The sequence below is a fragment of the Malus sylvestris genome, chromosome 13 (genome assembly GCF_916048215.2).
Source record: "Malus sylvestris chromosome 13, drMalSylv7.2, whole genome shotgun sequence".
NCBI lineage: Eukaryota > Viridiplantae > Streptophyta > Magnoliopsida > Rosales > Rosaceae > Malus > Malus sylvestris.
In genome coordinates, this window is record NC_062272.1 from 23713931 (window position 1) to 23728672 (window position 14742).

Here is a 14742-nt window from a genome sequence, read left to right on the forward strand (position 1 = left end):
TTTCTTAGGTGCCCTTGATCTAGTTCCTTCATCTTGGTGGTGTTTTCAGATGAGCTTTCTGAATTCTATATTCTTCGATTTTGATCCGTGCTCTGTTCCCTGGTATGGACGAAAGTTTAGACCTATGTGCAGCCTAGGTGTTTTGATGAAATGACCAGCTCAAAAGTTTTATATGAAGGTTAAGTTTTTCAGTCACTTCTTCTGAATTTCTTGGTTTGATTCTTTTAGTATAACGTAAATCAATTAGTTTGTTGTTGTGGGCATGAAGTCATTTCAATTGATATGTTGAGTATTAAGTGCTCGAAGCCATCTTTCTTCTGAGTCTTTGTGTTCTTCCTCAACTTTTGGATTCAAGATTGGTCATTGCTTCATGATCAATGTTTGTGATAGCCTCCATTTGCTGGAATTTTTGAAATCATGAATTGTACAATTTGTATGGTGCCTAATTCTTGTCTCTCTGCTTCATTGATTTCTACAATTCTTTTGAGGAGTTTGTGCAGTATTTTCCTCTTATCACAGCCTATAATGTCGAGTCTAACTAGCTCAGTTGTTAGCATGTATCTACTCTTCCGTTTATACATGTCTTAGAAAAAGATGGAAGTTTGAAGAAGTTGTTGACTTGAGGTAAATCCCACGAAGGGTAATCCGGTGAAATGAGTAGGTAAATCCCACAAAGGGTAATCCTACATAGATGTTGATTTTATGTTGTTGAAATTGTGAAGGCCGATGCCATTGTTAAGAGAAGTTGTTTCCGGTAAAATCCACAAAGGGCGATCCCGTGGTACTATAGTTAAGGCCGATGCCATACTATAGTTTGTTAGTTTTCTATTTTTGTAAATATTAAAGGCCGAAGCCAATGTTGAATGAGATTGTTGATGGTAAATCCAAAGAAGGGTAATCCTGCAAGAAATTGTTAGAACCGGCATGGGGGTGTTTTACGACTCCTTTATACAAGGCTATTCTTTGATTGAAACTCTTGTGAGAGGCAGACGAATATTGGGTGGCATGAATTTAGGATGTGTGCAGCATAGTTCTTTTCAAAGATTTTGGCCTGTATGTTGTAGTGATGCAGTGAATATATATTTGAAGAGAAAGGGAATCATATTTGAAGTGGAAGACATCACTTCCATAGGTTACTATACAATATTGGAGAACATTCTGTCTTTGGGAAGATTATATCTGGAAAAGTAAAGCGTGATGACAATAGGATGAGTAACATGTTTTGGTTTTGGCAATTTTGAAAGGATGACACAGGGTTCTATTTTGCAGCAGTTGGATTTGTACATTTCTATGGTTTATTCTGATGATTACTTGTTGCATACTTCCAATGGAGTTGTCATGATTCAAAACTGGTCTGCAGAAATATCTTGAGCTATATGCAGAGCGCTTGGATGCGTTGTACAATTACTTGTGCAGAAATACAATTGGTCACTCGGTCCATCACCATTGGGTATGGAGAAGGAATATCCTTCTTAGACATTGCTTGGTTTGTTGCTGGTAAATATTGGTAAATGCTGTTATGTAGTGTGTGGTTAGAAGGGATCATATTGGTTTTGAAAATGTTCACGTTCCCCGTCTACTTCATGTGATTCTTTGTGCATCTATGGTTAGAGGCAGAGGAATACAAGTCCATTGGTTGGATTATGAGGCTGGAAATAGAGAGGGTATTGGTACTACTGAGGTCCATATAACTGAACATTATTTCCCATAGTTGGAACAGGGGAACCTGTTGGAGAAGATATGCCATATGTTGCATACTTATACCCATTGTGGTATAGTAGAGATTTGTTCCAATTTCTTGCTTATGGGCATCTTCCTCATCTCCTTCCAGATTTCTAAGGCTTCTGTGATAATTAGTATGTTGGATTGCCATAGACTTTAGACTTAAATGCTCTGAGCTTCAAAGACCAATAAGAGACAGAGGTTTGGGTTTCTGCAGAGTTTAGCTTCATAGTAGTGATTGCAGATGTTCTTCCAATCTCAAATTGGGTTTCCCCTGTTGAGATTGAGGGGGATTATTAAGGGTTCCACATCATTAGTTAGATAATTAGTTAAATAGTTGTACAAGTCAGCAATAGAGTTAGCAAGTTTGTTAGTATTTGATTAGAGTTGTTAGGTTTTCTATTATAAAAACAGTATATGTAATCATCATTCTTTTAAGACAATATACAAGTCTCATGCTTTTTCCTCTAAATTCTCTCTAGTGCATCTTTCTCAGTTACTCTTTCTTCTCAATTTTCTCTTCGATTCTCAAATATTTCAATGTCGTTAACATTCTCCAGTTGGCAGTAGTGCTTGAATGGTATACGAGCTCTTGCTTGGGGGAAGAAATGTAGGTAGTGATCATTTTATTAAAATAATATAATACAAAAACAGATGTTACAGAAATTTGTGAATTGGTTTTATCAAAAACCCAGCAAAGAAAAGACATTTCCATCCGAAACAAGATCGGCAAAGATAAAACCCTAAAATAGCAGTGATGATAAGAAAAATGGAACTTCATCGTGATCATATGCTCATGGGGCTTTCTGGATCATTCAAAGCTGCAATGGCTGTTTCAATTTTTATCTTCAAATCATCTTTTTCTTCTTCGTCTGCCTGCAAAATCCAAGGGACTATCATTAACTATTGCGGTACAAATTTAAAATAATAATATGGTTTGTAATATATAAAACAGAATTAGATGTTCTAACTTGATTTATTATTTTAATACGTGAAGCACCGACTCCAAATACTACTGAGAATATTATATATATGATATGATGATGCATATGAAGCGATGCATGGGAATGTTCTAATGTGTGGTGGACGGATTGGGATCACCGGATCCCAGCTTACGGAGCCAATTGACCAAAAGATGTCAGCCTTCCAATTTCATCTTGCCTTGTTTTACATAAGAATTTTTCAACATTTAAATTTATTCCTTGCCACAGGATCAAAAATGGAAGGATGGGATCTTTAGGTCAATTGCCTCCGCAGTGATCCCAGTCCGTGGTGGACAAACCATGCATACTTGTATAATAAAGAAACTAAACACAACTAACAATTTCTCTCCAGGTGTGAGAGACTTTCTCCCCAAGGGTGAGAGCTTTTTCTCTCCGTGTGAGAGCAGTACAAAACCTTGTTTTCTCCTTTTGCCGCCGGTCCTAATCCTTTTAGGTCGGCGGAAAACCTCTTTTTCTTTTCTTTCTGTTAGTTTTTCCCTGGTTTTTCTTCCTATTTTGTTTTTTTATACAGAATTTAAAACTTAAAAAAACATAGAAGTAGAATAAGAAGACAAAACAAGATGTAATCAATCGTGCATTCAGGTCGTTTCTTGTAATTTTCGTTGGAGATATGACAAAACGGAACAAGAAAAAGAAATTGCAGTAGAAATGATTCGAATTGGGACCATTAACTAAGTTTTTATTTGGTTAAAAAATTAAAGGATTGAGAATCACTATCCCACTTACAAGGAAATTATAACTAGTCACCCTAATAACGAATTTAGGAAACTAGATATTAATCCTTGAAAAATATTATCTTTAGACTAAAGCCTTAACCAAGATAAAAAAAACTAATTATAGTCCTTTGACTTATGTCCACGTCAATATTTATATTTAATGCCAGACTTAATTTCTTTTATGTAATTTTTTTCTTCCTATATTATCCTTGAGTGAATTATAATGTCTCATATTTAATTTATTTATAACTTTTCATTTTATTGCTAACATAAATGATTCTACTTAAAAATGAAACTTTTTGTCCAACCCAAAAATTTATCTTCAACCGTCTAAGAAGAAAAGGCTAGGGCCACCATCCACATCTAATATTTCTTCTTCTTATACATCTAATAGTGCATGATTTATTTTTACCATTTTTTTCTAGTGTTGATGATTTATTTTTACCTTCTCATACATCGAATCTACCGATTTTTTCTTTTGATGTTAATGTATCAATACTTCCGTACCTATGTGTACATATGTACCGACACTTCAACATCGATACTTCCATACCGATGCTAACGTATCAATACTTTCATACCTATATGTATGTATGTACCTAGGTGTATGTATGTACCGGCACTTCCATACCGATACCATCGTACCTATGTGCACGTATATACCTACACATATGTACCGACACTTATCCAATTCCTATATATAGATAATAAGGAGTTGTTATACTATTTTTTTGTGATATATATATATATATATATATATATTAAGGGTTATTATTTAATATTTTAACCTATTGTTTTTGTAGTTGATTTTTCTATCTTTGACTTCTTAAGGTGACTGACCTAAAATTACTATAGACTTAATTTGTTTGTCAGCAAGTATAAATTAGTATAATTTACCTTAGTTGGATTTATCTTATTGACTTTCGTATCAAAATTTAAATGTTTTTGAATTTTGAATGGTTTATTAACAGAAAATATTTAAGCCTTAATTATAGAATAGGTTGACAATTTAAATGGCAAAGTTTGTAAATATGTTAGGTAATAGAGGTATCTTGTAATATGATGTGGCAGTGAATATTATGGTAGGGACTTAAATAAGATTTTGAAACCCATTAATGTTATAATCTAAAAATTATCTTATATAGGCCCTAAAATCTAATTGCCCCTAACGAATTTTACAAAAACCAGCTTGGTTCTTGTTTTTTCTTTATATTTATACGGTTTAGCGATATTATTCTATTCACTTGTAAGTAAAAGGTCTTATATTCGGATCTCGTCAAAGACGAACTTGAACCATATTATTATGACTCGTTCATTTTGAAGTTTAGATCACTCCTCACCCTTTTAATGTAGATAATATTATTTGTTAAAAAAAAATAAAAAAAAACCACCAACCAAAGGCAACTTGGTAGTTGTAATGAAGCCACTGCTTGGAACAAAATAATTAAAACGATGACCAAATTATAATGCCCTCAAAATTCATAGGGAACATGTGAATTCCCCACGAGGTTTTGAAAACTTTTTATTCCCAACCACCCAATTTTTGTTTGTTTGCTAATATTTTTTTCGTTTTTTTTCAAAAACGATTTTTGTTTTCTTCGAGACTTTACCCATATGGGAAACATGTCTCTTTGTAAACGTTGACCCAAAACATATCCATTGACGTATAGACATCACAATATATATCTCTCCCACCACTCCAATACATATCCATTGATAAAAAAAAGTAAGTAAAAATTGAAAAAATGAATAAAAAAAGTGGCCGTACAATGACGGTATAGCCCATCGTTTATTTAAGTTGGCTTTATTTATAAATTACTATGTTGTTTGGAATGAGGATCCTCAGTTCATTCAGGAGATGTTTAAGTGTATATCTGCTTAAGTTTAATGAACAAGCTGTCAAAGTTTAGTTTGCTAAAGTTGAAAATCAAAACGGGGTCGTTTGATCACTTTTGTTCCTCGACTGGTTTTATTCGGACACTCTGGCCTGGATCGCCCTGAGTAGTAAGTAGCCACATCACATGATGCTGGAGTCCGGACCCTCAATTCACTTTATTTAAAGTGCTCTCCATCGGTTTACAAATCTTGTAATTGTGGTGGACCCTCAAATTCTACCTCTTTCATTAGTATTATCATGGACATGATACTATTTGGATTAAATTGACATTCTATCACTTTCTTCATTGCTTTTCCTTTTATTTAACATATTATATTTTTTGTATAGTAATTCTTGTGACAGAACATTATTGTTCCATCACAATTTATATGTGACAGCTAATATCTCAACAAATAATTAATTATATTAATTAATCTCATAAGTCGAATAATATGGTTAAAATTATAAATCTCTCTCTAAGATGAAACAAGCACCTAAAATCTCTAAAATTTTAAGTGTCATTTCAAATTGGTCTCAAATTTTGCACGAAAGATTCTTTTTGTTTTCAATGGATGGTTGAAAGATTTTTTATTTTATTTTATTTTATGGAAGGTTGAAAGCTTTTTAAACAGTTTAGAAGTTTAGTTGAGCACTATCACATGGAAATAAATTATATTGTTAATTAGCACGTACCCCATTTCAGGGGTACGCATCAACAAGGTTAAATCTTTTACATTTAAAATGGATGTGATCTTTCTGTTGCCCAAATTATTAAATGTCATGTTTATAAACTTAATTTTTGTTGTTGTCAAAAATTTAATATGTGTCAATTAATAATTAAAACTACAGGCCACACCATTTAAAGTACAGAAGATTTGATCTCCGCAACAACAAATGCTGCTAGTGCAAGTGCAACTAGAGTTGGCCAATCAAGTGCCACAGTTGTTTCTACGTTTTGAATTTTGTCTTTTAGTTGAATGAAATTTCCAGTTTACCTTAATACCAAGTCCACCTTTTACGCGGGCAAGGGCAATACAAAGGCAAGAGCATGTAAATTGCCCTTTGCCAAGTGATTGTTTTTGTGTAAGTTCACCCGTTTGGCAAGAAGAGGACGATTACTATTTACAAATTAATTTTTTTTAATTTTTTTATACTTTGTAATTGTGCTTAAGTGTGTACTTAGTATATATTCTTTGAAAATAAAGCTCCCTATATAACTCCAGTAATTTAATTATAATTAGAACAAGCATAATTAATTAAAATAAAAGGGAATGAAGAAGATAGTTGATGTTTGTAAGTTTGCTTAAGTGTGTTGTTCAAAATAATTTTTGTATATTGTTGGAATATTTTACTTTTCGATTAATCCTGGTCGCTGATTCATAGTTTTTTTCTTTTTTAAAGATGCACCAGATTGTGCAAGTGCAACGGTCTATAGTTTCCAATTTCTTTTAGGATTGAAAATCCAACAGTACAGATGCAAAAAACGTTGGAAATCCAATGGCTGAGGGCGAGGCTAAAGGAGTCTTTTGGCTCGGTGGGTTGCACATGAGGGGATCCCCTTTGTCTACTGCCTGACGTTAGCCTATGTAGGCCATTGTCTAACAGGCACAAAGACAGGTAATTCTTAGTTGGGCAGCCTAACGGGCTGCTGCCCTTGGTCCATTTGCCAGCCATTTTTTTGGGGAAGAGATCCCATTCGGATCTTTCTCACCAAATTCTAAGGATTCGGAGATCCGAACTTTTGAAATTTGATCAAACTACTATAATTATTATAACTTGTAGAGTAATCTCCTAATTATTATAACTTGTAGAGTAATCTCCTGTTTGTAACCGTTAGATCAAATTTTAAGAGCGGAAATCTCTTGATCCTTATGATTTGGTGGGAGAGATCCGGATGGGATCTCTTCCCTTTTTTTGACCGGATAGATGGTTTTATTGAGTTGGGAGCAATTAAACCCAAATGCATAGGCATTTGAAGCACGGGTAGAGATAACAACAACGACAACAAAGTTTTTTCCTATTAAGTGGGATCAGTTATATGAATCCTAGAACGCTATTGCGCTGAGTTTTGTATCACGTCTTTTATTAGATCCAAGTACTTTAAGTCTTGAAGCACGGGTAAAAATGCTCCAAAAAAATTGTCCAACACTGAATTTGCTAGCGATGTAAATTACCAAATTCCAAGTGACTAACTAAGAAAGTAAGTTAATTAAAAAGTAGTAAGGAAAAAGCAACTTACCTCAACGAAAACCGTCTTCAAAACCCTCCCGTTGAAAGAAGTAATATTCGCGGTAATAATTTTGAGCTTCAAAGATTCGAATACCTCGCACAATTTTACCATCGTGTCCGTTCTTTTACTGCATGTCAAGCTCACTACCACTGTTTTTTCACCCATGTATGTAACCCTAAGCTGTAAAGTGCAACATAAAGGCTCACACCATTAATTAATATAATATTACATCCATCATGAGTTAATTAACCGACTAGTGTTATTCACACATCTATTTTTATTTTTTTTACACTCCCTTTCAATTTTAGCCAAGATCAATAACAAAATATTAACAAAGTTGAGTTGGAGGTAAAAATTAATTAACATGTGTCTCATTCACTCTTTTAAAAATGCAAATAAAGCTTTTTCAAGAAGTGTAGATGGCGATTTTTTGTTAGGGTGTGTTTGGATGAGAGATTGAATTAATTAATAATTACCTCGAGGATTTCGATGGTGGAAGTTCTTGATCCTTCAGAGTCGTAGATCTGATCAATTTTCTTCTTCTTTGATCTCAACAGGACCGGCAGGTCTTGTTCGAAATCGGAACCCTGATTTTTGTTTGATTTTCCAGATTCAAGCTCAACTATCTCTGTTTGAATTCTTCTTTCTTGTTCATGCAGCTCTTGGATATATTCAATGGCGTCTTTGATTATAGAAGCCTTGTCCATCTGTCCTCCAAACCCAACAACAAAACCAAATTTACAAATAATAGATAAAAATAAAAATAAAAAACTCAAATCATGAACACTATTTCTTCAAAAAGAAAATAAAATATAGGGTCATGTTATTGATCGTCATATTATAATGGGGGGAAGCAAATTAAAGAACACTAATCAACTGCTAATTTGTTAGTATAAAATAATTAAGAATGGGGTAAGCTAGCAAAGCAATAATTAAGGAGATAGAGTGTATATGAATTAATTAAGATTAATAATTTAATATATTGTATGGTTAACCTTGCTAATGTTGGGGACCACAGCTCTAAGTGCAAACAGCCTTTCATTGAGCTTCTTCCTCCTATTCCTCTCAGACACAATATTCTTGGAGGCCATGGATGAAGCTGCTCCGTCCGGCGAGCTCGAATCGTAGTACCCGGAAAACGCCTCATCCAAACCCCAACTGCCACGGACCACGGCCATGATTGGTGTCAAAAAGCAGCATATATGTAACAATTGACAACATGTACTTTCTTAATTGTGGGAAGAAAAAAACATAAAACACTAATATTTTCAAGGTTACCTGTCAAGCTCTTCGGTTTGGAGGAACATATTGGTTTCCCAGTAATGTTTGTACTCATCACCAATATTGTCCATGGCGGACTGGAGAGAGAGAGAGAGAGAGAGAGAGAGAGAATGTCGAAACTGAAAGCAAAGGTGGAGGGGATCGAGTGAAATTTATAAGTGGAGGGGATTTTATATGACACACGTGGGAAAAGAGGAAGCTTTGATGCTTCTTCCACGAAAAGATCTAAACCGTCTAACGAGTGACTGACGACTGCAAGTCTACATTTGAAAATGTGGTCTACAAGGCCGCGTAAAAAGGCCGGACAACGGTTCTCTTTCCTCTTTTTTTTTTTCATTTTCTCTTTTCTTGTTTGTACTCTCAAAATTTTATTTTGTTTTTTTATTTTTGTGGAGAGAGCAAAGAAAAAAAAAAATATGAAAGAAGGAGAGAGCAGTTAAAAAAAAAATATGAAAGGAGAGAGAATCTCCAGAAAAAAAAAGACACCACTCTAAATAAAAAGACTGAGAACTACCATCCTTTCCATCTTGAGGTTTACGACAAACAAATAATAAACAAAATGTTAAGAGAATGTGCTACGAACACTTGGCGTGTGTTTTGCATTCTCCCAACGGTACTTTCAAATTTGCATTCCATGAGTGCGATCAAGGAGAAGGTACTCCACACACCTATCGCACTACGGGATTTAGCAAAATTGGGGAAATAGGTAAATAGATGTAATCTTTTCCCAATTTTCAATTAAACATAATAAAATTGTTATCGTTTTTTTTTAACAAATGATATTATTTATACTAAGGGGAATAGAGAAAATTGTTATCGTTTTGGCTTAAAAGAATGGAGAAAGTCTTCCATAAGCAATGAATCAAATTTTCCTTTTATTAATAGAGTCAATGAATGTATGTGCATACTTCTTTTTCTCCAAGTTTTTCATTTACAATGCTATTTGGACCTACAAATACGGGGATGATTGGAATGAATGATGGCGATGCAAATTTTTGCCGTCTCTTGCTGTGACGAAAATGCATCTGTAAAACAATAAACACCTTTGAACAAAGACAGTGGTGCAGCCAGAATTTTAGCTAAGGAGGAGCCTAAAAATCTCACCCTAAAATGATATCTTGACATAAGAAAAAATAAAGGTATGTTGTGTCCTAAGCTACGACCACCATTACTTGGGTTTGGTGTGACGTCTTTCTTGTCATAAAGCAAATTTTAAAATAAAATCCAATTGTCTCGCCTACTTTCTCTCTCTCCCTCTTTTGATCACCTGAGTCCTGCAAACTCACAGTGACGCTGGTTAATTGCATGGAAGCCACAACCTTAAATTGAACCTGTTGATGCACAAAATCAGTGAGGACTTTGGTACAACAAAAAGTGTTAAGTTTGTGACCTTCGCTAGATTGCTCCGGTCATTGGTGTGGATAAGTATGTAAATGGATAGAGACAGGGAAGCAAACACAAGATGTACGTGGTTCATCCAGATTGGCTACGTCCACGGAGTAGAGGAGTTCTCATTAATTGTGAAGGGTTTACACTAGTACATAGGTTCAAGCTCTCATTTAGTGAGTACTAGTGAATGATTTAGTACAAATGACATTTGAAAATATTGTGAGAGAATGATCTCTATTTATAGAAGAGAATTTCTAGTTTCATTCTGACATTGACACGTGTCGTGTTGTGATTGGCTTCTAATGTTGACACGTGTCGCGCTATGATTGGCTTCTGATGTCGACACGTGTCGCGATGTGATTGGCCTCCTGGTTGGAGGGAAACTCTTCTAGGTCCTTGACGGTATAACGTTGACCGGTGCTCAGTAGTTTCGGGATTGGTCAAGTATGGTACAAACAGTGCTCCCCTAAGTTCCCGAGTGAGGAAACTCCTCGGTTGGGGACTTGAAAGATCCAAGCCATTGAGTAATCACGAAACTTCTTAGTATCGAAGTGTGGTATCATTTTCACTTGCCTTATCTGTCTCATACGTAGATGTGGCATCTTCTCTGGAAGTACTTTTCCTCCATCCAAGGGTGGTATCTTTAACCGATGAAGATGCACAAGGTTATGTATCAATTTCACTTGAAGCTTACTTGTAGTTTCGGGCTTGGTCAAGTGCGATACAAACCCTATAGTAGGAGTCCCCTAAGTCACCGAGCTAGGAGATTTGCCGAAAGAGGTAACAGACAAGGTAAGCAATTAGACTTCCAAGCAAGCAACCTGGATCGAAGGTTCGACTTCGGCTTTCGGTTGATTGTTCTCCTTCTCCTTGTGTCGTAAACAGCAACAAGGATAAGGAGAAGCAAATGGAGAAGAGATGATATGAGATACTTTTGCTTTTGAAGAAGTAACTTTCCACAGGCTTATTCTTGAACTCGGCTGGAGGGTTTTCTGGTTTCCTCCAGAGTATAAAGCCAACTCAATAATTTGAGGGTCAAAACAAGTCCATCAAATCTAGAGTACGTTCGACCCTGATGATATGGGATACTTTTGCTGTTGATAAAGTAGTCGATGTATCGGCACGTGTTATGTTATGCTTGTCTCCACATGCTTCCTTGTATCCTTCTCACTTGCCCTATCTATTCCTCAAGCAGATGTGGTATCTTTTATGGAAGCATAAGATGTTAAAGATGAGTACTTGAGAGTAATGCCAGGTAAGTAATCAGGCAAGGGGTTCCAGGCAGTCAGTTCATAACTGGAAGCTTGATTCCAAGTGCTGACTGATTGCTCTCTTTCTCCTTGTCTTGCAGGTAAGAACAAAGCCAAAGGAAAAACAGGGAAAAAGCATGATATGGGATACTCTTGCTTTTAACCCTGATGATATGAGATATTTTTGCTCTGGTGTGGCTTGTTTGCAGAGGTATTATCGGGGGGAAAATAAGCTGAGTATTTCGAGAGACTATGCTAAGAGTGCCCTCTCAGATGTGAAGAAAAGTTGAGCCTTTTTTTTTTATTTGCAGGTCTGCCTGGTTGTGGGGGATGAAGGTCGACATATATAGGAATTGTCCCAACAGCGAGTGGTAACGCTGTTCCTTTACCCTTCTCGGTCATAGTAATGTAGTGGGAGCTACAAGATTCACGTGTTTTAACTTTGTCAGAGCAATTTGAAAAAGTGGTCTGTGGTATTTGGAAAGCTGATGTTGCGTGTGAAGATTGCAGACAAGCTTTATCCAAGGAAATCTAGCTCTCAAAGTTCGGAGAGCGGTGCCTCTTCGGTTTTCGAACAAGCAATCTTGTTGGGGATCTGGCTCTCGAGATTCGGAGAACGGTGCCTCTTCGATTTTTGAGAAAGCAATCCTAACAATCCTGTTAGGAGTCTGGCTCTTGAGATTCAAAGAGCGGTGCCGCTTCGATTTTTAAACAAGTAATCCTGTTGGGAGTCTGGCTCTCGAGATTCGGAGAGATGTGCTTCTTCGATTTTTGAGCAAGCAATCTTGTTGGGAGTGTTTTCTCTAATGTGAGTAAAGGTTGGGCGTTTTTGCCAATCTACCTTGCCACGGAGCATGGAGGTTGACACACATAGGGACTTTCCAGTTATCAAGCAGTGTGCTGTTCCTTTACCCTTGTGGCTAATAGTAGGGTAGCTGGACCTTCAAAATTTATGTGTCTAAACTTTGTCAGAGATCTTTGGCAAAGTTATCTGTGGTACCCGAGGAGCTGATGTTGCGTGTGGGGATTGTCGACATATTTTACTCAGGAAAATTTGCTTTTCGAAATCCGGAAAGTGGTGCCTCTTCGATTTTTGAACCAACGGCCCTGTTGCCCTTTCTTTTATAAGGGCACCAATTGTGTGCAAGAAGTAAGTTCAGAGAGTTATTGCTTGTAGGAATTTTCCCCTTATTTTTATACTTCAGAGATTTATTGCACCTCATTTCTTCTTCATCATTTCTAAGAATGTCTGGCCCATCCAACCATCGTTTTGACTTGAACTTTGGTGAAGAGGCAGCCATGCCCTCTTATGACAACATATGGTGCCCATCCTTTTTATCCCCTATTGGTCATCTTACAGTTGGGGACTTTGTGATGAAGAATGATATGACAGATGCGGTGGTGGCAGGGAACATTCTCACTCCCAAAGATAACAGATTACTTTCCAAACGGTCTGATGAGTTGGTTGTTAAGGATTATCTGGCTCTCAGTGTTCAGTGTGCAGGTTCTGTGTTTAATATGGCCCAACGCCTATTTGCTCGAACCCGCCAAGTTGAATCATTGACGGCTGAAGTGATAAGTCTCAAACAGGAGATTAGAGGGCTCAAACATAAGAATAAACAGTTGCACATGCTCGCACATGACTATGCTAGAAACATGAAGAGGAAACTTGACCAGTTGCAGGAATCTGATGATCAGATTTTACTTGATCATCAGAGGTTTGTGGGTTTGTTCCAAAGGCATTTATTGCCTTCGCCTTCTGGGGCTGTATCGCGTAATGAAGCTCCAAATGATCAATCTTCGGTGCCCCTCCTTTTGGGGTTCTACCCAGTACTGAGGCTCTGAATGATCACCCTCCGATGCCTACTCTTTCTGGGGCTCTGCCGACTGCTGAAACTTCTCCTGAGCAACATTTGTGAAGGCTCCCTCTTGTTTGTTTATTTTGATTCATGTATATGTACATATTTGTTACTTATCGGAGATATCAATAAATAAGTTTTGCTTCATTTTAACGTATTGTGTTAAATACACCAAAACCTTCTTCACTAAGTTCTTTGAATTTTTCTTTTGTTGAAGCTTGTATGTTGAAGCTTTGTTAATGAAGCATGTATGTTGAGGTAGTGCTCCCTTAATTTTCTGAGTGAGGAAAACTTCTCGGTTGGAGACTTGAAAAGTCCAAGTCACTAAGTGGTCGTGAGACTTTCGAGTATCAAGGTGCAGTAGCATATGGTAGCAGTCCCCCAAGTCTCCGGTCGAGGGAGTTGACGAATGAGGCATTTCCTTTCTAAGTGGTAGCCCAAAACTCCTCCTTCATATATATATTTGTTTTGAAAGTTGTTAGGCCCAAAGAAAAGGAGGCCTATGCAATTTTTTTTTGAATTTTTTTTTGAATTTTTTTTTCTTTTGAATTTTCGAATATTTGAATTTTCGAATTATATATATATATATTTTTTTTTTTTGTTAAGTTTTGTAGGTGAAGCTTTGGTGTTGAAGTTTTGTAGGTGAAGCTTTGAGGTTGAAGCTTTGTTGGGTACCATGAATTGATTTAGCTTCACACTATCTTGATCAAGATAGTGTGAAGCTTTTGTAGGTGAAGCTTTTATGGGTCAAGCTTTTGTGGGTGAAGCTTTTGTGGGTGAAGCTTTTGTAAGTTAAGCTTTTGTGGGTGAAGCTTTTGTGGGTGAAGCTTTTGTAGGTAAAGCTTTTGTGGGTCAAGCTTTTTTAGGTGAAGCTTTTGTGGTGGGTGAAGCTTTTGTAGGTGAAGCTTTTGTGGTGGGTGCAACTTTTCTTGGTGAAGCTTTGTAGGTGAAGCTTTGGAGTTGAAGCTTTTGTTGGGTACCATGAATTGATTTTGCTTCACACTATCTTGATCAAGATAGTGTGAAGCTTTTGAGAATTTGTTGTTGTCCTCCATTGATGAAGCTTTGTTGAATTTCCCTTTTTTTTTGTTTGGGAAAACTAGAAGTTAGTTGAATTTCCCAATTTCCTTTTTTTTTTTGGGAAACTAGAAATTTGTTGAAGAGTGTGTAAAGGTTTTGAGAATTATGGTTGCCCTCCATTGATGAAGCTCTTGTTGGCACCAAAAATTGGTTTTGCTTCACACTGTCTTGATTAAGAGTGTGTGAAGCTTTTGAGAATTGTGGTGTTTGCATTGTTACAGAGGGGAAATGTCTGAAGCAGATGCAAGAGGGCTGAATAGCTTGATCTTCATATGCCATGCACTGAAATTGTTAGCTTGCAATAAGACTTTATTGGTGACTATAACTCTTGTTGG

General features: G+C 36.4%; 1 protein-coding gene across 1 annotated transcript; it reads right to left on the reverse strand.

Annotated features, from left to right (window-relative positions):
• Nucleotides 1-2318: 2318 nt before the first annotated feature.
• LOC126596967 (transcription factor bHLH35-like) lies at nt 2319-8991 on the reverse strand. Its single transcript, XM_050263693.1, has 5 exons — nt 8827-8991; nt 8544-8706; nt 8025-8255; nt 7558-7728; nt 2319-2598 (listed from the first exon to the last, which is right to left on the reverse strand). Exons 1-5 carry the CDS (start codon nt 8898-8900, stop codon nt 2509-2511), a joined length of 729 nt encoding a protein of 242 aa, XP_050119650.1. The 5' UTR covers nt 8901-8991; the 3' UTR covers nt 2319-2508.
• Between the last annotated feature and the right edge of the window lie 5751 nt (nt 8992-14742).